This window comes from Lingula anatina, chromosome 1 (genome assembly GCF_051362555.1).
Source record: "Lingula anatina isolate TDL-2025a chromosome 1, LinAna3.0, whole genome shotgun sequence".
Taxonomy (NCBI): domain Eukaryota; kingdom Metazoa; phylum Brachiopoda; class Lingulata; order Lingulida; family Lingulidae; genus Lingula; species Lingula anatina.
This window is the reverse complement of record NC_141767.1, coordinates 59,467,857-59,492,969: the sequence shown is the minus strand read 5'-3', so window position 1 is coordinate 59,492,969 and position 25,113 is coordinate 59,467,857. Positions and strand designations below refer to the sequence as shown.

Here is a 25,113-nt window from a genome sequence, read left to right as displayed (position 1 = left end):
ATTTATACTTTGAACAATCTTGTTTATGTTACATGTAAAGTCTTCTTTAACATAGCCGAGATTTTTATTAGCCTTATATACTTATATTATAATTTTAGTCTTTTTTCATTACTTGTAAGCGGCACTGATCAAATAAATAAATAAATAAATAAATAAATAAATAAATAAATAAATAAATAAATAAACAATTGTTTATTTGGAGTTAACGGTTTGGAATTATGAGTCTCAGAAAAATAAAGCTATTCTTTACGAGCGCCCCCTTATGAACACCCAGCCTGAGAGGGCTATATGTTATCTTTTATCTGTCACCAGGTATTCTTTTAATCGTCTATGACACATCGTGGGTAAGACTAAAACTTTTTGTTCTGACCACAAGCCCATCGCATACGTATAATTAGAACGGTAACTTTGCTGTATTGTCTACCGTCCTCAGACGAGTGAGTGTAGTCCGAAATGGAGAGGCTTATATCATACTTCACTTTGTCAGTATTACTAAATGTATTTGGCTGGAGTAGATCTCAGCCTGCGCTAAGGTAAGTTTATCTCTTCTTAACTTAATATGATGGAATTCTATTTTTTTTCAAGTGTCGTATTTGTGTGTCTCATAAAGGTTAATTGAATTTCTCACAGGATTGCCTGACAAAGCTGTTTTTAAAAATGTGTACGTAATAAATTTAACCGCGTCTCGTTGATGACAAGGGTATTTCAAAAACACAAGAAACAAGAGGCGATTCATGCATGAACCATTTTAAAGAATTTTACGTATTTTTATTGATGTGCAACTACACCATCTAATTACCAATATTATCCAAGTGCGCCTTTAATTTACGCATTTACGCCATTAATCTAGATACTGACTAAAATGCACGTGCTATGGTTATTTAACTAACTTTTTGTTGGCGGGACTCTGTTGTCTTACACATTAAATCACCCATTTATTCAAGTTTACTTTTTTATCCAGATATTTAAATTGAATTCATTTGATACAGTTTATTTAAATGGTCCACCTCTATTTTTGACACATACCTTGCTAACACGGTCATTCCAAATGAACCGTTCTTAAAACTGGCACAAATACAGGTTGTACGCAACAAAGACCTTTTTCAGTGTAGAATGTGGTAATGTGACGCCCTTCGTGTGAAAACGTATTGGCTTTTTAAGTTTAACCATAAATGTAAAACCAAAATCTTATGCCAATGTCTTTTTGCAATTTCAAGCTATGGTATTTGATCTACCACATCATCTATCAATTATGTTTTCGTTCCATAACAAACATAGCACAGCAGAGCAACACGCCTCCTTCAACCGCGTGTTGACAAACGGCACATATGACAGCCGAATACGTCCGCATCTGCCTGATGGTAAGTGAACCGTGTTAAGTTCGTCTCCAACTGGGGTATAAAGAAAACACGGTGATGGGAGTTTTAAAAAAATCCTGTTCCAAGCGTCTGCGCCGGTCATGCTTTACGGATTATAATTTAATCTTCAATATTTTAAAATAAATATCGCATGTGTGTGTGTGTGTGTGTGTGTGTGTGTGTGTGTGTGTGTGCGCGCGCATGCAGAATGAGATTTCACGATCTATTTGGGGTATAAAAACAACGATTTTTTCTCTTTGTCCGTTCATTTAAGAGAACTGTGGAAACTGCTCTTTTTATGTAGGAAAACCAACCAATGTCACAGTTGATATAGCAATCAATGGTTTCGGTGAATTCAACACAGCAAATATGGTAAAGTATTCATCATTCTGATCCTTTCTATGTCGGCAACGCTTATGATCTAATATTATGAAACTGTTGTGTTTTCATGAGTTACTCCTTTTTTATCAGTAAATTTTACTTTTACCATATTCCAAGTCTATCATATCTATTGACGAAGACGTATTTCTTAAATCGATTGATCTTAAGGTAAACTTTTCTGCATTAACTTTTCGATTCAAACTCAAGATATTCCTTATATGTCTTATATTGCAACCAATAATGCTATGGAACCAATCCAATCTATTAAACATCAAAGTGAGGGGACTTGAATAACGAAGAGAACTGTATTGACAGATGTTAAAATGAATAAACCCTCCCAGTATGCCGTTAACCGGTAGCAAATGAAGTTGACATAAAACGCACATTATGTTAATAGGACCCCAAAACATTTATGGTAAAAACGAAAAAAAAAAAAAAAAAAAAAAAAAAAACGACAGGCCAGCGGTTTTGTTTTTCTGAAATAAATGTACACGCGTTATCCCGTAACCCATATTATAAATGTCAAGGGCATGTGTTCTACATCAGATGAATCGTTTTATAGTCTTTTCAGGCGTAAAATCTACGTATTTTGGCACTGTCACAATTATTTAATTTTAACATCAGAATTTAATTCATTTTAGTACAAGGATTCACAATAAAAGCGGCCGCCATCGGCCAAATTTCGAACATCATACTTGAGTTTGTCATTTTATTGCTTCTTTCTCGGCATCGTATTGAACTTTTCGATCAAGGAGACATAAATGTCAAGGGCATGTGTTCTACATCAGATGAATCGTTTTATTGTCCCAGCTGGCAGAATCTTAAGTTCCGTTTCATAGATCTAACAGATTTCCAGTCTTGCTTCTTAGATTTCCTTTATCAGTTTATGTAATTATTTCGACTATCTGGCATAAGATAATTATCATTCTGTATACATGCATTGTAATTAAAAAGATGACAGATTTGTTGGATTAAGGGACTATCCGCAGAATTTTGTCGTGAAAAGTACCATAAATAGACTCTCTGGCACATCGAGTTCCGTCCCGAAGATTCAACAGATGGATTTGTGTTTGATCATTTTCCGTTAATTGACCTAAACCGATTCAGCAGTGATAGTGATCTAGGTGCAGGTCAATGAAACACGTCTTTCGGGTATATAAATGGCTAGTTTAAACAGAATGCAAGGTTGTTTAGAGGGCCAAAGTCCCAGGAAAGCTCTTAAACATCAAATTAATTATGTTGTAAATAGTTCTTATAACTAAACATGATTCTCGCCCACAGGACTTTTCGGTTTCCATTTATCTGCGCCAACGTTGGAATGATCCCCGGTTGGCATTTAATGCATTCAATTTAAGCAGTGCAACCGCCATCACCCTCTCTGACAAGGTACTGACAGACATATGGGTGCCAGACCTGTTCTTCTACAACGAAAAACAGGGATGGAAACATGATATAACGACCCCGAACGTTCTGATTAGGATAGCGCCATCTGGTGATATACTGTACTCACAAAGGTAATTAGGAGGTTCTGTCTAGATCTGTCACTGCCACTGCAGTTAAACATGCATTAATAAACCACACAAAAATGCTTGAAAAGATGGCACAAATACCTGTACATATGGGACATGAATTTGTGTGAGACAAAACTCAACTTGTAAACCATTCGTTTTAAGTGATTGTGTATGTAAAACAATTGTGCAACGGTTCTTTAACTTTATGCTACATATTGCTTACATAATCGCGAACAATAATAATAATAATAATAATAATAATAATAATAATAATAATAATAATAAGCGATTCAAACTATATTTCATTATTTGAATATGATACTTCCACCATCATCGGTATGAATTGTCCACAATGTACAGATATTGCAGGATGGATGAATTGGTCCTTTTTTAACACTAGAATCTCTATGAAGCTTTCCTGCCTGTACGATTTCTACAAATTCCCAATGGATTCACAGACCTGCAGGATTGAAATACACAGCTGTGAGTATTGTTTAGATGACTACAAGTAATGAAAAACGCATAATTCTTAATTACATAAATTGTGTCTATAGGAACTGAATATGTGACGATCGGTATATGTAAAAGCGCACATGTGCAGTTATTATTTTTTTTAAATTATGTTTCTAAAGTTGATAGAAATTTACTAGATATAAATAAAACTCCTCAAAGTCACTCCGAGGTGAAGGTGTCTCATTCCTCCTGAAGTTGGCTCATGCCAAATCAAGAAATGATAACAAGTTTACAGTCCTCAAATATTTGGCTTGGGTTAACTTTTCAACTTGGATTATAAAATGAACCAAATGAAAATAATTTGGAAAGAAACAGAAGTATTATTACAACCTGCTCCCACAAATGTCGTTATGGATTATTTAAAAGAACGAAAGTTGCTTTCTAGTGTAATCAGTTTCAATTACTCACGTTTTTTTAATGCCCCTACCAGATGCGTACACCACTGAAGATGTCAACATTTTCTGGAAGGAGACAGATCCTATTCAGAGAAAAGACGATCTTTATCTGCCGGAATTCACATTGGAAAGTGACTCTCCTAAATACTGCACCACAGGAACTTCCACGGGTAAACGTTATGATGCTGTATATAGCCGGGAGCACTGTTTATTTAATTGAATGATTTCATCATCGCTTTTGGACTAGATAAAATGTCATTTCCCGATACCCCTTCTTACAAAATTGCCCCTCCCCCCCCCCCCTGCGGAAAAGGGAAGTTAACAAAGATGCCTGCCATTTTTTTGCTTATCTAAGTAAAAATAATCCTGTATACGCAAGAAAAGTCCAATTGTACAGTATCATTGATTGATCATTGAAACTAAAATTAATTACAATCATATAAATTTCCAGGAGAATACCCTTGTATCTACGCCGAATTTCAGCTGAGTCGGGACATGCGGTATTACGTTCTAAACGTCTACGCTCCATCTTTCGTAGTCGTCATTATCTCCTTTGTAAACTTCATGATAGATCCCAGAGCGACGCCAGCGCGCGTGTCGATAGGTGTCATCACTGTGCTTACCATCACTACGCAGAGCGTGACTTTACAGCAGAGGTTGCCCAGAGTCTCCTACATAAAAGCTGTAGACGTGTGGATGGCAGTCTGTCTAATATTTGTCGTAGCATCTATGTTGGAGTATGCAGCGGCCAATGTCATGCTCCAGAGAGAGGCTAGACAGAAGGAAAAGGCAACTAGACCAGAGAAAAATGCCAATATTAAGAAGGCTGTACGTAAAAATAATCCAGGCATACCACATACATATAGTATTAGAGTCTCACCTAAGCATATTGCTCGTGTGTGCTTTGTAAATTATTCAAAACAATAACATGCATTCGAATCCTACTCAAAGCTGATGTTTTGTCCTTATGTTTTCCCCCCAAAATGTAATATATTGCATCGCATATTGCTGTTAGGCTATGGGATTCTATAACGAGTCGTCATGTGCAGTTTTGGAATTACCTTATTCTAAACTACTTTTGTTAAGCTTTTGACATGCTGAGCTGTTAAATGCCATGAAAGTGAATTGACAGATTTTGTGATCAGTTGTTGAAAACTCTTCTTACAGTTCCAAGGCCCTATGGACAACATGATAATGTCAAACATCCCTTTGGCATTACCAGAAATACCCGAGGCTGTTCCTCTAAGACGACAAAAGCAGTGCCATGTTTCAGCAGACAATTTGGATTTCACGCCCCTACACTCAAAGTGGAACGCTGACAACTTGGATAAATTATCACGAATAGCCTTCACCTCAGCTTTTTTGCTTTTTAACGTTATTTACTGGTGTGTTTACATGTTAGCCTTGGTGTGAATATAACTGGTATGTAAGTATCTATATATATGTTTTGGATTTCAATTTGGGCTGGCCATGTAGGAAACATAGAATTTTCAACTTTTTGGTGACACCATGTCGCATCTACCTAGCCCTATGTTCTTCACTACCAATTTACTTATAATTGATGCTTACACAATCGAGAATAATGATGACTATATTTTAGAATATGAAAATGAAAATGAATTTAAAATGTTTGTCAAGGTACATAAGATGGTAGCAATCAAAATAACCCTTGTAAGGCAAAAACGTTTTGTAAACCCCAATATGCTAGATAGTTATTTATGATAACGGGAGGTTGTTCTTATGTATGGATTGTATCTAACTAAAATGTACTCCGGTGGGAATTTCAAGGGATGTGATAATTATCCCGAGCTACTTATAACTCATAATTGACTGTGACTTATATTTTAACCTGGCCTAAGCTGATTTTAAATCCCCCTGGTCAAGATTAAAATATAACATGCACACATTCTTTTAATACGAATTAAAATTTGCTGTAAATATTAAAACGGTTACGCATATTAGAGCTGTATACTGTTATGATTCTGCTGGTAATAGATCGCAAAAATAATTGCTGCATTAACTGACACATTGTTAAATAAAGAACATCTTTTGGGCAGACTTGATTGGGCTCATGCCACAGGCAATTACTCCACTTGTCAATTTATCTTTAACCCGAAATAACTACTAGGAACAACTGGATGGGTTTATATTTCCAGTGTAGAAATATCTGGAGTCTTTAATCCACCCACTCTACCTACCCCCTTTTATTCCTCCCCGCTATCCTCTAAGGCAAAAACTAATAAAAGAAAAGTGTTGCACAAGTAGTCTTATCTTTATGCCATTATCCTTCTACAAAAACGAAAAGTTTTATGTTTCTTGGCCATAACAACAACAGTAGGAATATAACTTTATCTTGCAAATTGTATTTTAATATTATCTTAATATTATTTTAATTGTATCTTAATAAGCTTTTTATAAGTTTGCTTGGTCGTATCGATTCTCACGCCCAAACCAAAACTGCTTTACAGAGAAGGAACATTACATAAAGTCGACAGTGTTTACGGAGGAAATACTAGAACTCGCCTCAGACGCGCTTTTTAACGAGTAAGAACGGAACCACTTACGTGATTTATTATTAGGTCGATTGTAGCAATGACCTTATGTGTTATTAAATGCATTATTCTATTGAGAATTGTCCAATGCCGTGACTGCTACCTAATAATACGATTTTTGTATTATGCCTGTGTCAAAGAGCGACGTGCCTTGTTGAGTCAAGGACTTACCTGCTCTATACCAGGCGAGTCCATGACGCGGTGAAAAGCGCTCACACTGACCCAAGGAAACAAACTCCATTGCAGTGAACAACTTCAAGGCAAATTAGGATACGGAGAAATAATTTTGTTTGTCTGGAGTTAGGTCCAGGGAATCGAAATGTTTATTTATACGGCTTAGTATACTACCGCAATAACAGTTGCGTTAACCTGTTGTGAAGTATGCTATTGTTAGTGTACATAGGAATTTTTGCCAGACATTAGCACGGTGTGCAGTGTATGGACTAAGTCTGGAGGTTCTGGCATAAACTATACCCAAACTCCATACTCCAGCTGTAAGGTAAGTGGTTTAGAAATAAATGGAGAAAAGAGAGATAGACTGGGGCCTGTTTATGTGTTTTGTATCCATGTTTCCTTGGTTGCTTATATATATTGCTTGAATAATATGTTACGGAACCGATTATCTTTCGCAACCATTTCTGCTCAGACGATTTTCTTTGATAAATAGCCTAGAGGTGTAGGCTATATCAGGCAAGTGTTTCTTTTTAAAATTCAATTTATATGTAATATATCACTTCTGTACGTGATAAATCAGATTGAACATGCCCTAATCATGTCTACCAACCGCCGAGCTTGGGTAATGTTCTAAACAAGAACTTCATTACGTAATAATACAACATATGCCAGTTCGTCATAGAATGTATGGGCTTTGCACAAGTAAAACTGCTAGATAAATGCCAGTTAGCCCTGCGTATATAAAGACATTGTCTGGATTCTAAAATGGTCAGTAAATACGACCAGTAATTAAGCTGATTGTTTGGACCGCAACACAAAATGCTCCAAAGACGGGTTACTGACGAGCGAGTAGGGAAGAAGAATGGGATTTCACTGTTTCTGCTAATATTTGTTCAGTTTCTTTTCATTTGCTATGCCTGCGCGTGCCCCCGCCCCCCCTCCCCACAGAGAGAGGGAGAGAGAGAGAGAGAGAGAGAGAGAGGAGGGACCGTATATTACTGAGACAAAATATACATATATGATAAATGAGTGTGTTAAATGTTAATATAATATAATATAAACTCTCCACAGGCAATAGTTTGGGGATCCTACATGTATAAAGTGGGTACCTTGTATTGACATTCGTTAGCTTTCCAAAAAGAAAGATGTATGTAATGTATTAAACAAGGGTCATACGGGTGATTAACATTGCTCAGTTTGAGTGCCGGGTAGGTGCTACTGCAATGCAGTAAAATTATGCAAGTGTTCAATGTATCTGGGTGTTTGTCTGTGTATAAATCTATGAAAATAGACATCGAAAATCCAAATACTTTGAGGTTCACTGCAAGTGATAGACGGATACAATACAAGTACAAATGTTGTCGTTATCTCTGTATGCCAGGTAAACTCTTACTCCCCCTAGATAAAATATATTCTGTAGCTTTGATTAGATCATCTGTCCGCATATCCCTTTTATGACGACAATTACATTTAGCCTATTCGGACAATTGCTTGGAGAATTGACTAACTAGTATACTGTGCATTGATTGACCCCTCTCCAAACTGCAGAATGTGTAGACATGTTACCACATCGATTATAATATCTACTGAGTACTTCATCAATATGATAAAGACAGAGAGAATTTATTTCTTGCTCACTTCGTGTACATGTACTTTAAACTGACAGAAAATTAAAAATATATATTTGAATATGCTCTTTGCTCTTTCGTTTATCGTTAATGAATTTCAGTAGACGAGCATGGTCTCTGGCCTGATGGCATTTTCCGTCATTTTCGGATATCCTACATATGCACACCACGTGTTTCAGCCTACCTACATGTGCCTTATATCTACAGGTAGCTCGGTATAGCAAATAACGCTACTTTATTTACGTCACATAATGTTGTATATACAACACATTTAATGGAAGGCACATAGTATACGCAAGGTTTTATTTATGGAAATACAGCATTTACCAGCTATAATTTGACATTTTCGAAAACTAGTGAAAAGGGATTGACATTCTGAACTTGGTGAACTGACTACACATACACATATTTGAGAACAGCACTGGGATGTAGCGCCTATCCCCCCCCCCCCCCCCCCCCCCATAAAAAAGTAAATAAAGATTGTCTTTTGATTCAAAATTTTGTCTTGGAAATAAAACAGCATAACGATATTCGTATTCAATTGCGAGGTGGACACTTTCTACAGCGAGAGTGTTATATTTCCAATAATACTTCCATGGTCTGAAAAGAGACTTGACACGGTATGTCTTGCTAAATGTCTCATAGAAAAAGTATATTAATCAAACTTGTAATGTTCGTGACTTGCAGAAACCACAATAAACCAGCGCGAAATGCAATACCGCGAGATCGGGTCAGATTTCTTCTAGAGAAAAACAACAATTCAAGCCTTGTCTTTGATCGCATGTTGACTGGGATGTCAAATGATTTAGGTGGGGCTTTGAAGGCCGTTGTAAAGTGAATAATATCGATTTAAGGTCGTGAGGTCAAGTAAGAGTACCTGTTCTGAATATTTATTTATTATCTCACGGTCAATGTGCAGGTATGCGAGAGATGACGTAATACAGTGTTCCATTTGTTATTCGGCACAATTTTCAGGACCTAAACATCTTAAGCCCGTAACCGACGTGTGGCATGCATATAAATTGTAACACTTTTACTTGTCATATGGAAAACCTGCTGCCTGTCGCAAATATCAACAACATTGTACGAATTATAAGGTTGTGTCTGAAATATTTGTTGTATTTGACAGAAGGGAAGTTATGCTGAGCCGAAACTCTGGGAAAATAAGACGAAATTCAGGTTTGTTGGTGAATTTTTGAAGATACATTTCACCATCCCTCTCTTAAAGAAGAAAACGTAACATTATGACAAGCCTTAAACTTTGCTGTGAGGAAATAGAGGTTTTGGTATCTGCTGCCCAGCATGTGGAATGATAAAACCCAGCCTCTTCGTGCTGCAAGGGCGCTGGCTTACTTCTGCCGTGATATAAATATTCAGTTACACGCAAATTAACCACAAACACGCAACGCTGGTCTTAAAATGTTTATTGGTCCTTAAAATACACAAACAAGACTACACTTCAACCAATAATTTAAATTTTTCATGTGATATTTTCAAGTTACGAGTGAAAATGGTGGGGGCTTGCAAGTGCTGATCGAAGAATTGTCGAGGAGCAAAGCGGATTTCTCGTTAGTGCTTTTGTCTGTTTTAAATCTAACCAATATCATTTTCAATAATTGCAACATATCATTTAATCTGGTCTCATGGAAATTGTATGATGTGTTCTACTTTTTCTAAAGGCAGAGGATATTTTGAATTGATTGTTTTGGTCCAACTGCTTTATTTATATATATATAGTTTATCTAACATTTGCTTTTTTGTAATAGAGTTTTACTGCAACCCGTGATTGTGCAACTTTTTTCAACTAAAACCATTTAGCAAATTTCACTTATCGCATTAAATCTGTCTACCAAAAGGCTTTATTGAACCACTGACTCAAATACTCGGATTTGTAACTCACTTTCGACAAGAACACATATGCTTTATTGCTTCTCGCTTCTTGTTAAGATTCAAGCTAAATATTTGCAGCTACTATTTCTGAAGGCATTCAGAAAAGTCTAAGGTTAGGTTTCTATGTCTCTTTCGTTCTGATTGATCAGTGGCTTTGGGCGCTTAGCTTCTCTCTTATGATGGAGGGGGGTATCTGGGAAAACAACATGCCGTCGCAGGCAGTCCATTAAGAGGTTGCACAATTTGTTATTGATCTTACACAGTATACACAGCTTTGGTTTCGGCTGACAACTAGGTGGCCACTGTGGCCATTGTCCAGAAAGTATAGTTAGACAACTTAAAACAATACACTAAAAATAAGAAATATGAATTTATTTATATGTTATCATAATTGACTGAATACAACGTCTTTATCATAGGGTACATGTATAATTAAGATGTTTGGATTCAGGACGTACATTTATATGCATCTAAAGACAAACGGTGTAGCTGCAGTGATTTTTTAATACATGTAGCAACATGCAGTGACTTACGTACATGTAGGCATGTGCGGTAATTCCATCACTGGTGCAAGTTTAAGGAGGTTTGTAACGGCGCCTTAGACATATAACTCTGTTTTCACATTCTTTATTGATCTCTTTTGTATGTTTTTAATTGTGCCAATACAAACTAAACAAGGCGTGTGTAAGTTAACCACTTGCAAAGGGGATTATTTACGTTCCTATGATGCAATAGATTTTACCCCAGCCTCTTGTTTTTCCAGTTTTGAGTTTCAAATGTAGATGGCAAACATGACATTTTTATTGAGTGTATAGGTGAACTTCATGGCATTGGTTTATCTTCAATCAGATAGTGTAGTGTCCACGCAGCACCAAGAATATTCAATATTTATGCCGCTGTATTTTGGTCTTTATTTATGACTAAATGTTTACGTTAATATGATTTTAAAAGATTGGGCAAGGAAGTCATCACCATGTAGGTTTGATATTCATAATGTTTATAATCAGTTACTGTATGTGCTGCATTTTCAGTCAGTGCTCACAAAATACCCACAGATATATTACTTTTCCAACTTGCCAGTCGTCCATTTTAGATAAAATGATCATTTCGCCAATTTTCAGTTTTATACAACTTTTTATTAAAAGCCTATTTTTCACCTTGCGGTATGAACAGCCCCGTATGTTGGTAAATGCGACGTTTGATATTTTTCAAAAATTAGAGTATTGGCTGTCGGTTTTATTCATACCTGTACTTCAGTTTTATATAACCTTTTAATAGCTGCCTTTTTCACCTTGCAGTACGAACAACCCCATATTTTGTTGGAAAATACGACATTATCCTTTAGAGCCATATCTACAGAATCCTATCATGAAACACCAATGTTTTTAATATGGGTTGAAAGATACTCAGCTCTTAACACGATGACTCTTTCAGTATAGTGTTTCTAAAGATAATCAAATCTAGCTTGTATATGAGTAGATCACCACAATTAAAAAGGCTTGAGGGCTCCTCAATTGTAAATAATTCATACACCAAAGTTCTGTGGATTCTAATCCAGTTTGTCTTGATGGTTGAGGATGTATTGGTATGATATCCCGTTATTGGTGTCTTGATGAAACCGATAGTGCTGGGTAATGCTTATCTCAAAGACCAATGCTTGAACTACTCGGAGCGATTTGCAGATTGCATTTCTACCAGGGCTACGGACATCATGTGTTGGAAAGTGTTATGTCAGATGGTAAATTCTTGAAAAATTAAACAAACACATTGATGAATCTATTGCCAAAAGCAATGTTTAAACATTGTTTGGACAATCTACCGGTACTGTCAGCATGCACAGTCATGCGAACATTTAGAAGTCAATAATTTTCATTTGAAAGAAGCTTTTGTGTAAAAAACGAAACGTTTCCTCTACCCCTTCCTCTCGTAAGGCACTTTGGATTTCGATAATATCAATGCATGCTTAGTTTGAGTGCTTAAGTTCTGCGGGATTCTACTCCTAATTGTGGTAGCTTTAATCAATACGGTGAGTGATTAACAGCATATATATGGAACCAAGCCAGAACCTGAAAACATCATCGCGAAACAATCTCAACCACTGACTTATTGATTTAAACCGTAGTGAAGACAAATGAGGAGGAAATGTCAAAGATCTCCACTTGGTAGGAGACCATCAATTAATTTTTGTCCTCCCTGTCTGTGGCATAGGCTGTGTTTACCTGAAGTAAATTCCAAACGAGCTTGTGTACCTTTTTTGGACTGGGAAGGGGGAGGGGGCGTTATGATAATGTGATATTGACAAAACTTTGGAAATCACGCGATATGAAATAAGATAATTATAACACTTTCAAAGTAAGTCAAAGAAGGTCCTGATTGAAACCTGCTAGACACGTGTATAATAAAATATAAGCAGAGAAAAGAAAAATCTGTGCAATAGCATGTCTCACGTACAATAAGAAAAAAAAACAAAATAATTAAATTGTGACGCGATTTTCTGCTCCTGTTGACAAGACCGAAAAAAAATTAAAATCAAATTCAGCAAGGGAAATTTTCCAACAAAATGCACTAGGGTAAGATTAAACCTTGCCTGTGCCTGTTAGAGTTAGAGTCAAAGAATATCGACGTAAATTTGTAAACGTATTCACGCCACAGTTAATTGCGAATAAAAGTTAATAAAGTGCATGATTTCGAAGATCTTTTAAAATCAATTTCTATTTGATAAGAAATTTCAATATGACTACATATATGACCATCATAACACCAATAGCCAATAAAGCATATATATATATATATATATATATATATATATATATATATATATATATATATATATATATATATATATATATATATATATATATATATAACATTTTAGTATGGTTATGTTTAAATGACGTAAAAGTTGTGCAGCGAGTACTGATTGTTTATGAATTGCTGCATGTAAATATCTATAAGAAATCTTTTAAAAAACAAAATGGCCACCAACGGATTATTTGAAAATAATCTCTAGTACGGACAATATAAGCTGCGAAGATACAGTCAACTATAGTGAAAAAAACTCTCGGTGGAATATGTGTTATATTTTGTCTTGGATAGCATGCTGTGCCACTGTTGGGGGTCAGTGTATCCAGGAATTGCGAAACTGAAGAAATTTCGATTATTTCATTGGTAAAGTGGTTATTTCGCCAACCAGATATTTAAAGTTACACATGAAGCGAGCGTAGATTCTCTGTAACGCATATAAACCACATCTACTAGTGTAAAGACGACATGCCAAAAGATAAACCAAATTACACTTGGTCAGCCAAAAAATAGCCGCAAGACGGCGCCTTCTTCAAATTCCATTTCGGAAAGTTGATTTTTTCCCGTCCATCCAGTTACAACAAATCGGCCAATTGATAAAGTAATATACATGTATGACGCATAACCGACAATAGTATAAATATAAAAATCAGTGCCGGAAAAGACAGAAGGTTATATATATATATATATATATATATATATATATATATATAGAGAGAGAGAGAGAGAGAGAGAGAGAGAGAGAGAGAGAGAGAGAGCACAAAAAGAAAACAGATTTTTTGCGGGGAGTATGAGGCAATGCCCTTTGACATTTAAGTTACGCTATTTGAAAGTGCACTTATATTATTGCATTTGCTCGGGTATTTATACTTTTAACGAAACCGTACCCTTTTACTTTTTTGAAGGCTTATTAAACAAAAGTATACTCAGTACTGTTGGTAGGAGGTGATATTTTACACATTTAAGCAAGTATTTTCAAGTCAACGGTGCATGGCTACTGGGGTGTATACTCCGCATATATGATTTTGGTATTTAAGTGTTTCTTAAACGGTCTTAGATTGTATATCAATAAAGCTCGCAGTGCTATTAACCAGACGTACGGTGTAGTACATGCATCAATGGTAACAAGTTACTAACATGAAAGCACTTTTATCATACAGTTTGCATTTCAATTTAAATAGAAAATGAAAATAAGCTTTTCAAAAACCATGACAATTTCCTTGAAATAAAATAAAATTCTTATTAAGATATAGAATTAATCGTATTGAATTGTTAATCCAGATGTCATTCGTTTTCCAAGAACCTCAATTACTAGCAAATGATTACCTTTCTTATTAAATATTTCATTCAAGAATAATAATATAAACGTCTAAATCATATTATCAATTTCTAATTCCAGATACTGATAACTGACGTTAAATGAAAATGCGATTATTTACGCCATATTAAAACTCGGAAAAGACAAAGCATGTGTACTAAACGGGTAGACACAAGGATGATTCAAATCCCACCCAAAATACTAGTGTGTCCCTAAAAATAGTTCTATAGCTAAAAGTTTAAAGAATGGTTTATATGATCAAGTGTATTAGGAAAAACATATGATTATCTTTTTTCTCTGAAAATTGATTGAGACAATACAATGTGTGGGGATTGCTTGGAAGCACTAATTGGAAGTGCATCACAATTTTGAAATTTCGTGACCACTATTGATTACACACCGAGCCCCCTGCAGCATTTTATCTCAATAAAATAAATGGGTGCCTGGAAAAAATACACATTCAATCCCACATGTATTAACAAATCTTAATTTAAAGCTGCCATGCGACCACAGTGTTTCGTCTAAGTCGCTTTCTGTTTGTTTTTTTCTTTACCATTATCTGAATGTTTGATCACTGTCCTTCTTTCTGCGTCTGTTTGTAGTGAGATAAATAAAGAAGCTCTGTTGAGAATGTTAAGACATTTTATGAGATGATGTGCTTGGAACACGGGGTATTTGATCAGCTTTTTGAAGATTTGGATCCAAACTGATGCCAAACACGCCATCGTCATATAAACACACAAACACGTGGACACTGTGCCATTGTCGTCCACAAAATATTCACATACATATACGCAGTGTTAAGGGGTGAAGGCAAATTGTACAGATTTCTTACTACATTTTGCTGCGTTCGCTGGAATGTTTAACCGTGCAGCCTTTGTGATCTTTCGTATTGTGCAAACATTATGCAAATAATCCATAAACAGTCATTCTGTGTTTTATCTTTATTTGCATTCTAATACTCAATTGTTTGAGTGAAAGCAGAACGTTTATATATAGTTAGTTTACTGACATTTTTGTAAAACCAACTTGAAATATTGACCTCTTGGAGATCATGTTTTTGGTTACGTTTGGAAAGGTTGTGGAAGGATTTTGATAAAATTTTGGGGAGACCAAGTAACAAACAATTAAATTTTGATGGTGATCCATTCTTTTTTTTTTTTTTTGATAAGTTGATTAATAAAGTATTTTTGTCTGTGAGCAACATGTTAAAAGCTATGAAGAAAATTTAATTTAATTTTGGGATAGGCCAGAAAGGGGGTAGATTTTAGAGGTGATGAATCAATTAATAATGAGACGTAATTAATTAATAATGAAAATTGAGTAAATTAATTACTTATTTTAATCAATAGATTATCAATAAATTTGGGGATTGATCTGCCTTGGCAGGAGTTTGCGCTCCTTGGGTGCTTTTTTTAGTTTCATTCATTTACGCTCCCCCCCCCCCCCCCTTTTGACACCATATAAAAGCACACACCGATATGTGCAGTAGATATGCTAATTAGCATTTTGGGATGCTTTCTACATTCCTTTAGGGTCTTATTTTATATCAAATGTAAACATTTGCAAATATTGCTCCTGACAAAACCTTGTCTTCAGAAGAGAATTGGTCAAGTACTAACTGTGGAAAAAGATTTTATGACACGGACTAGGAAAAAGGATCACTTTAGAAAATTGTTTCATTTTATACCTTCCGTCCATTAATGCCAAATTCATCCCTGGATAATTCCTGTCCTGTCGAAAAGCATTCACAGATTGGCAGGTCTGGAATATGGTAGAATTAGTGCATCACAAGGGATTCGCTTACTAACAGTACTTTAGCTTACAAAGAAGTTGCCGGAAATAAAATGTCAGCCACGTTCGGTAAACCAGTGCACCTCACTGCGTTATCTTATAGCGTCCAAAAAGAACATGGTGTTAACGAGATTTGGTGGATATTGCGATTCTAGAGTGACTTTTTGTGGGGTAAGTTGATACACTTTTACTTTAGTTCTCTTAACACCCTTGATGTTCCAAATTTTAAGATAATCTCATCAGTGCTAACCCTAGAATAAAAGTCTTGCACTACTCAATACTAGAAATTATGAGCCGTACCCTGGCACTAATATGAGTCAATTGCAATTTATGTAAAAAAAAATCAGCGTATGTGTTTTACTACATTTTTGGGTCGTATGAGAAACTAGTAAAGGTGGTTTATAGGCGTTTCCGGGAATCCTATGCTTGATTCAAATACATGTATATCTTTAAAAGAAACTTATTGGGTTGAACCATTTTCTCCATGTACTTTGGAAGAAGAGCGTGACTCCAGAAACATGTTCAGTATTGTTAGTTCTGACATTTGTTGTAGTATGGTTTTAGTTTTCTATTGTTAGGGCGAGAAGAAATTTTCGTTTTCTCTTCAGCTTTTAGAAAAAAGAACTACGTGTATATGATATTACCACAGTAAGAGAGAGAAAGAAATCACATGGCATTCAATTTGCAGAGATTCAATTATCGAGTCCACCACTGTGGTTTAAATTCTGGCCCATGAGCTAAGGAATTAATAAACGCCGCGGGAAATGTGTGATATTCAGATGAAATCGGCGACGCAAATCATTTATCTTATTTACACAACAAATGGTGTGGCCATCGAACTTTGATTTCGCGTAATTCTATTTTATCACATTATTGTTTTAGGTTGAGAACTATGGCCTGCTTGATCCAGCATTAGGTAGCAGTTTCTCATTTGTCTTTGCTTAGTATTGAAGCGTACCGGGTACGACATTTTTTGAAATTCAGTTTTGGTGGTAACACGTATGAAGCATAGTATAGACCGTGATAAGGACAGGATATTTAGTTACATTGTACGTACACGATTGTTGTCGTGATATGAATATTCTGCGTATTGCAGTAACACATGCATGTAACTGTGAGTCTGTATGGACGATGAACATTTAGCAGCTCGAGAACAATACTGTTGTGTGAAAAGCACCTGCTTTTTTGTACATTTTGACTCGGTGTCTTCACAATCTCACTCTTACAGTTACTAGTTACCGGCCTACCGAGCCTAACGTCTTCTGAAGTGAAAAAATGGAGTTAAAAGATGGGTTACCAGCCTAGCCAACTCAGTAGCTGTGTATTAATTAAGCACAATCGGGCCGGTTGAGACCGGTAAGTGTAGTTGAATGATCAGCCCATAGCGTGAACCATTCTTACGGCTAAAGTTCGGTGTACTCAAGTAAGGTCACGACCGCAGGGTATTTTCATAACTTGCGTGGGACATGAAATCACCTTTGAGTTTCTCAATTAAGTAGCCATTCGCCGCTTATGGGATCGTTTATCAGTGATCACCGATTAATTCCAGTTGAAATTATAAGATGACTGATGCAAATGAGTGATTGTGAAATCAATGTGTTGATAGGTCTATGAATCTTAATTATTATTATTATGTCGCCCTAGGGCACAGAAAACTGACGATGAAAAATCTTCATGACGAATAGAAATGTTCATTCGCAGAAAATCCTTCGTGTCACTCTAAAGAATAAAACGTATTACGCTGGTGCACATACGTATATGTCAGGTTATATATATGTTGGTTATCGGGGTTAAATAAATCGTGTGCAATAAACCTGCACATGAAATGAGTCTAAGTTTATCTGGCGTCCATCCACACAAACGTTCAGCCTTGGTAAGAAGTATCACGATTTTATTGATGACATTTTGGTAAAGAGGTGGGAGGAGAAGCGAGCAGATGAACGGGCGTCTAAGACCTACCGTGCGCGCTCAGCTGACATCAATTTAGCGTGAACCCCCAAGGAGTTAGGTCGATCTAGATGGATCGATCTAAATCTACGGGAATGCAGTCTTAGACTGCCTGAATGAATGTGCTCAGCGATTGATGTTTTTTTTATTTATTTATTTATTTATTTATTTATTTATTTATTTATTTATTTTACGTGTGAGAAAATTGTTGGGCTTTGAGTCATACAAGAGCCATCAAACAAACAGACAGACACGTTTTTATTCGCAGAAAAAAAAAGAAAGCGTAGGTGGCGTGCCTTTGATTGATCTGATTGTGGAATTCAACTCAAGAAAAATGTGATTTCCAGCAAAGCTTGTCGCAGCGACTGGTAGATACGAGTAACATGGAGATGAAGATAACACAATTTTATGAGTTATGAAGAGAAGCATAGTTCTCTCCTTTGTAGCTGTTACCTAGCAATTTGAAATAAGGTAGTGTACATAGCTCTCGATAAGTCGGAAACAGCCACATTATAGGCGCATTTATTCAGCTGTAACTATATTAATATGCCCAACACTATATTTATCAGCTATCTTTGTAACAGTTCTAATGTCGTTCGTATTTATCAATAATGCATTTAGGCATTTGTGATATTGGGTGTAGCAGAATAAAAAAATCAAATTTACAAGACAGCATTGCATAATAGTTCTTGTAACCAAATACACTACCGCTTGGATAGAAACGATTCTGATATTTCAAGGGTCGTGTGTTAACATATTATCAGTAAATAGCTCTTACCGATAAAACGTGTAACTTAATGCATTCCACAGTTCAATGAAAATGTTTATGAAATGAGCCCAATGTTCGAAACCTAATAACCGGATATCGGTAGAAAGTCTACACAGAAAAAGGCAATGTCATGATTGCAGCTTTGAGTATTGTTGAAAATGCAATAAGCAGGTAAAGATGGAAGCCTACACGGCTGATATATTGCTTTTTTTATTGCCAGTGTGTGGCGAGAGTGTGCGTTCACCGGCCAGTTTGTATTTCGTCCTGCCTTAAGAAGAACCTGGTTTATCTCATGTCCATTTCAAATGCTACCCAGTGCAAGAGCGCAATTGCAGTGGAGTATCTTAGGTCAAAAGGTGGTGTTTGACATGCTTATGTGTGTTGCTTTTACGCTGTGCTTTAGCAAATTCGTTTTAGTTATTCTTTCAGATATACATGTAGTAATACAGAGATGTTCAGAGCTCGTAAAACTTCGAAGCCTTTATTTATCTGAACTAGGGATACAGAGTGTTTTACAGGGTTTTTTTTATAATACTCTAATTCGATGCATGTCCCTTAATTTAGATCAGAAAGTTGTTCTTTTGATAGAACACTCACAGGTGTATGAAGTCAAGTTGAAAAGGTCGAGAATCATGTAGATTGGCTGTTCTCCACAGGCCGGACTGAAATGACAGCTATTCATACCATAGGGCATCATAATTGTTCGGTAAAATTTTGTAAACAAATGTTGGAATGATTTCCAGCAGCGCATTTGGAAAACTTAGTATATAATGCATGTGGCGTGTCTGTGGTTTGGCTCAGTAATTGGTGCGGTTCTTCCTTCATCCTAAACAGCTGGCAATTCCCCTGGATTGAAAGGAGATAAAGAGCGTACTAACGTGCTGGGAAGAAACTGAGATCCCCACTTATACTTTCTTTTTTAAAGCTCTCTCAATGAAAAGAACTTGGTAAATAGGATGACTTGTTATTTGTAAGTGAAGCCCTGTAAAGAAGCGAACCGCAGTCTGGCACTGTTTTTTTTCCTACCAACTCTGTGTGAGGTGTCTTGCTCCTGGCCATGGCGCCTTTCCTCCTACATGTATCTTCAAAATCTTTAAAATGAATAATAATCCTCAAACCGATTGAAGTGAAAGCGGTTAACTAGATAGTCGAATGATACTAAAAATATTAACTTTTGGTCTCATCTAAATGTTGTGTATGAATAAAAAGATACAGCACACTCAACCAAATGTAACACCAACTGTCATTCACGTGTTAACAATTTACATTTTCTATTTTTCAGATTTCAATTCCCAAGATGGTCGTTTTCAGTTTTTGCTGATTTGAAATTTCAAGAGTCATCGTTCTGGGATGCTATTATAAGACCACACAAATGGGCTCCATTACCTGATAAAGGCGAAAGCAAAAAAAATATATATATCACACTTGGCCTTTCCATCATTTGGTATGAAGACTGTTTATCAAAACTTCAGTTATGAACTATTTTTTGGAACACATGACCATCGGCATTACTCCTTTAATAGCAAAGCAACTTGCCGGATATGTCTCTCAAAATACTAGGGCATCTTTTCTCGATCTGAAATCATCGGCTCAGAGTGTAAAGGGTGAGTGTGCCTGTAGGCCTACAAAGTCGCTCCAAGTCGAGTTAACAACTTTTCTTAATAATAAGAAACAACTAACGACGTCAGTCAAACAATATATCATTGATGTCATGGGGGTTTCATCATTAAATTCAACGATATTCTATTATACTGGTAATATCAAAAACGATACCTACGTTAGAAATTCGTCGTTGCCAGGAACTACGCCTAGTGATCTTTACCACGGTGAAGAAGAGACGGCTTTTGAGCACGCGGCCTACCACCATAAACACCCAGCACTAGGATTTGTACTGGCATTTTTTGCTCTTTTAACAGTGGTTGGAAATTTACTTGTAATTACTGCGATAGTGAAGGAAAGATATCTACGGGCCAATACAAATTTCTTCTTGGTGTCCTTGGCTGTCGCCGATCTTGTCGTGGGCAGTATAGTAATGCCTTTCAGCATTGCGCTGGAGATACGTTCAGGTCGGTGGGTCTATGGAAAACTGTGGTGCGATCTTTGGCATTCCTTTGACGTTCTTGGAAGCACTGCGTCCATACTTAATTTATGCGTGATATCCATGGATAGATACTGGGCCATAACGGATCCTATAAAATATCCACACCGGATGTCGTCGCGAAGAGTGTGCATTCTTATTGCATTAGTTTGGATATGTTCTGGCTCTATATCATTCCCCGCCATAATGTGGTGGCGAGCGGTGGATCCAGTACTACCAGACACGGTCTGTCTTTTCACAGAGGATACCGCTTACCTCTTGATAAGCTCAGCCATATCTTTTTACACTCCTCTTGTTATAATGTTATACGTTTACTGGAAAATATACAGAGCTGCAGCAGAGCAACTGAGGAGTCTAAGACACGGGTCCAAGTCTGTAGTAAGTGGAATGAATGGACAGAAATTAACGCTGCGGATACACCGGGGAGGTGCTAGGCCGGGGGCCACTAGTTTACTTATGATGAATGTTAGGAAAAATTTATCAATTTACACACCTGCCATAGCGGAGACAAACGATTTTTCACCTATCAAACCTCGCTACCTAAGGAACGGGTGCCACAATCAAAGTAATAAAAGAAATACCACAAATAACAACTTGAGTATCGAAGATGATACGGCTAGTGTGAATTCTGCGTTTATTGAAAATCAGAACGAAAATGAAGACGACAACGCACCGGTTTCAGACATACACAGTCCTGCAAAATTCATACGGAAAAGACTGAAACAATTTGTCATTAAAACAAAACTCAGTAAAGTTGCCAGAGAACGAAAGGCGGCGAAGACCCTAGGAATAGTCATAGGGGTTTTTATCATATGTTGGTTGCCGTTCTTCGCGGCCAACCTGTTATATGGCATATGTGGAACTTGTGTGCTTCACCCAGATATCATATTCCCCGTTTTCACGTGGCTGGGATATATCAATTCGGGAATGAATCCCATCATTTACGCTCTATCTTTGAAAGACTTCCGTCGGGCGTTTTCACGGATTTTATGTGTGTGCTGTCCAAAACATCAGTATAAAATACCGAACAAGACGTTTAGTATGTCTACTTTTAATTTGCACGCTGGCGACCGGCCACCATCAGACGAGACTAGTTCGACTGTCGCAAACATTCAGGCAATACCGCTAGACTGAGGCTGTTCAACTGATCCAAACAAATTACTAACGTGTTTAAAAACAGCACCGGTCGATGTAATTTATTATGGTTTCTTTACAGTTGATTGGTCAGACACGGCCAAGTGTTTAATTTTAATTTTTTTTTTGTCTGCAGTATCTTTGAGGGTGTCTTTGGTTTCCTGTACTAGACGAACGCAAAAGCTTGTTTTGCCCCATGCATGTTGTTACTTTGAAGATGCACAGTGCACGTTTACTTGGGCAAGATAGATGCTTTTTTCTTTAGATCTAATAGTGGATTTTTTATCCGAGTGTCAAACGTATTTTTTTACACGCCCGTCACGTCTGAGTACAAAACGTCCACTTTTGTCAATGTCGTTTACGGTCTGGGAGGGGTAATTTTCAATGAAATGTAGCATCTGATTTGCTCTTGTAGCAAAGAATAGTCTCGTTACCGTGGTTATGACCACCAAAAAGACAGCGGTATACCCTAGTTACATGTACCGTCACGGGAGAAACGTCGCATGCTTCCAATAATTTAAAGATATTACCTGCATAGACAAGGAGAGTTTAATTTTTTTCATATATCTAATAAAAATAACCTATTTTATTTCTTGGGTCCACCTCTTCTAAGTGACATAGATTTTGAGAAATAAATACCTCAAAGCAGAAGGATCCAATAGAAGGGTTTAATAACATTTAAAAGAAACTATCATTTTTCAAGATTTCGCTGGAGGGCGGATGTGGATGGCTGCGCATATCTCTTCAAATGTCATCGGATCTTGCCGATATCAGCAGTATTATAGATGAGGGACATTTAATTTTTTTCAATTGACAGGGAAGCTGCCTATCGTCTAACGGTTTTATAGAATCAAGAGAGGTTTCTTTTCTTGGGGAAGTTGGGTTCAACGATTCCTGTCTCTGGTCAACGGAAACATCGACCTTTCTATAAATTAACTTTTGGTTTTAATTGTGTAATAGACGTCTTGCAGTAAGGTATTGTTTTTTAAAATAAAGTTCCTAGTGCTTCAAATGGGGATACTTAGTAACTGATCACGATTAAAAATCGAAGAAATTTTTTAAAATTTGAAAATAATTTTATTCACTTTTATTTATCTGTTATTTTATTTATTATTATTTCGTTATATTATCATTATCATTTGTAAATTGTGTTTAACACTGGAAATATAAATGTTGAAGGTATATGTTCCTTTGGTACAATAAAGGCATTATTTTAAACGAGATTCAAAGAGCTTTTAAGACATATCAGTTCGTAGTTTTCGTTCTCAGGCTTTCAGGTCGTTGGTTTGGGGAGTGAAAAAAAAAAGATATGGGATCCTTCCGTTATCCCAGTTCATTAGAAGTCTCTTTCTTTTCTTTCAGTCAGCGTATAGATGAGTACCACAGGCAGTATAAATAACCAACCTGTATGTGCTGTATATACCTTTAACCGCTGCCGCGGATCATTTTCGCCCATCCTAAGGCCCTGATATCTTCTATGCGTCCTTACACCGGTAGGTGTGTGCGTTCCAAATAAGTTAGTTAAGTTGATCGGTGTTATTCCAACAAGAGTAAATTCCCCAACTTAAAACTACACTGTAGCAGTTTTACCAGATGAACGGTTAAACTCATACAATCATACTGCACTACCGGGATATTTTGCGTCGATTGTGCCTCTTCCCTCCCACTACTTAGTGATGACGGTCATTCCACAAACAAGTGACTTTCTTAGTTAACGCCAATGACGCTCACATTGCGTATAATATTTCCACAATTATAATTTCCCTCAACCCCCCTTCCAATGTAGAAATATATTAACAGTAATTAAAAGTGGCGTAGAATGAGCTTGAAGTTATTTTATACGGTGTGAGTTGAATACACGGGCTTGCCACAGATAACACAGAATCACTGCATTTAGAGTAATTTGTTTAATAAGGAGATAAACATAAGTCAGTTATTACAGATACACGTATATTACTTGAAGAGTTACTGAATCAACCGGTTCCTGTCAACATTGGTTATTGACTGCCCCTTGCAGATATACAGATGCATAAATTTATACATTCCCTAGTTGTGTATATGTCGAATAAAAACGCGTTCAAAACCGTGCTAGTTGAATTGTCAATAGTCTAGCTTTCGTCCAGATGAGCAGATTACACATAAGAACCCCTCGGAGACCCTATTCGCACCATGGAAACTAAATCCAAAATCAAAGAACCTGGTCTTCCAGTGCCGTCATTTTATTTTATTTTCAGTTAAAGTTAGTACGGTGCTGAACGCACGGTAGCGATAAAAAGGACCGCTTCAGTCAGACCAAGAGACTACAGACGCAGAGACACTTGCCATGCATGTAAACATTTAATTCGATTATTAGAAACACTATTTATCGGACGCCAGCTTTCCCTTATCGCTACCGTAAATTAAGTAAATGAGATTATGATGTTCGTGCAACGCGGCCTTACCCATTCATTAAAATCTTTGTTTAACTCCCAGAATGGGCTGTCTCTCTCCAGGATGCAGATACCTATATGCTTTTAACTTTTGCACTCAAAGCATCGCGTGTCGAAGGTCATGGACAGGCGGCCCTGAAGATTTCTGAACATAGAGTTTTGTATTAGAATGTTTATTTTGTATTCGTTTCTGCTTTTTCTCAACTGTTTTGAAAACTAAGGACAGTAATGGCTTAGGGATGCATGAGAACACGCGACGACGCTGTTTACAAATGACTGCATGTTTAAACGCATAAGCGCATCAGTACCAATCTTACAAGCACTTCTCTAGCCCTACTCTTGAAATTATCCACCCCCTATAAAAATAATGGATGATACATAGCCGGTAAAAGCAATAAAGACCCCCAGTGCAATCACAGT

At 36.7% G+C, this 25,113-nt stretch overlaps 2 protein-coding genes across 2 annotated transcripts; both read left to right on the top strand.

Annotated features, from left to right (window-relative positions):
* Positions 1–250: 250 nt before the first annotated feature.
* On the top strand, positions 251–6,419 carry LOC106180005 (glycine receptor subunit alpha-2). Its single transcript, XM_013563856.2, has 8 exons — positions 251–533; positions 1,279–1,361; positions 1,663–1,730; positions 3,021–3,253; positions 3,651–3,733; positions 4,194–4,328; positions 4,610–4,986; positions 5,326–6,419. The coding sequence occupies exons 1-8, from the start codon at positions 454–456 to the stop codon at positions 5,569–5,571; spliced, it is 1,305 nt and encodes a 434-aa protein (XP_013419310.2). The 5' UTR covers positions 251–453; the 3' UTR covers positions 5,572–6,419.
* Positions 6,420–6,556: 137 nt separating this feature from the next.
* LOC147764839 (dopamine receptor 2-like) lies at positions 6,557–23,487 on the top strand. The gene is made up of 2 exons (XM_086999503.1): positions 6,557–7,209; positions 20,315–23,487. Exon 2 carries the CDS (start codon positions 20,507–20,509, stop codon positions 22,262–22,264), a length of 1,758 nt encoding a protein of 585 aa, XP_086855629.1. The 5' UTR covers positions 6,557–7,209; positions 20,315–20,506; the 3' UTR covers positions 22,265–23,487.
* The last annotated feature ends 1,626 nt before the right edge of the window (positions 23,488–25,113 follow it).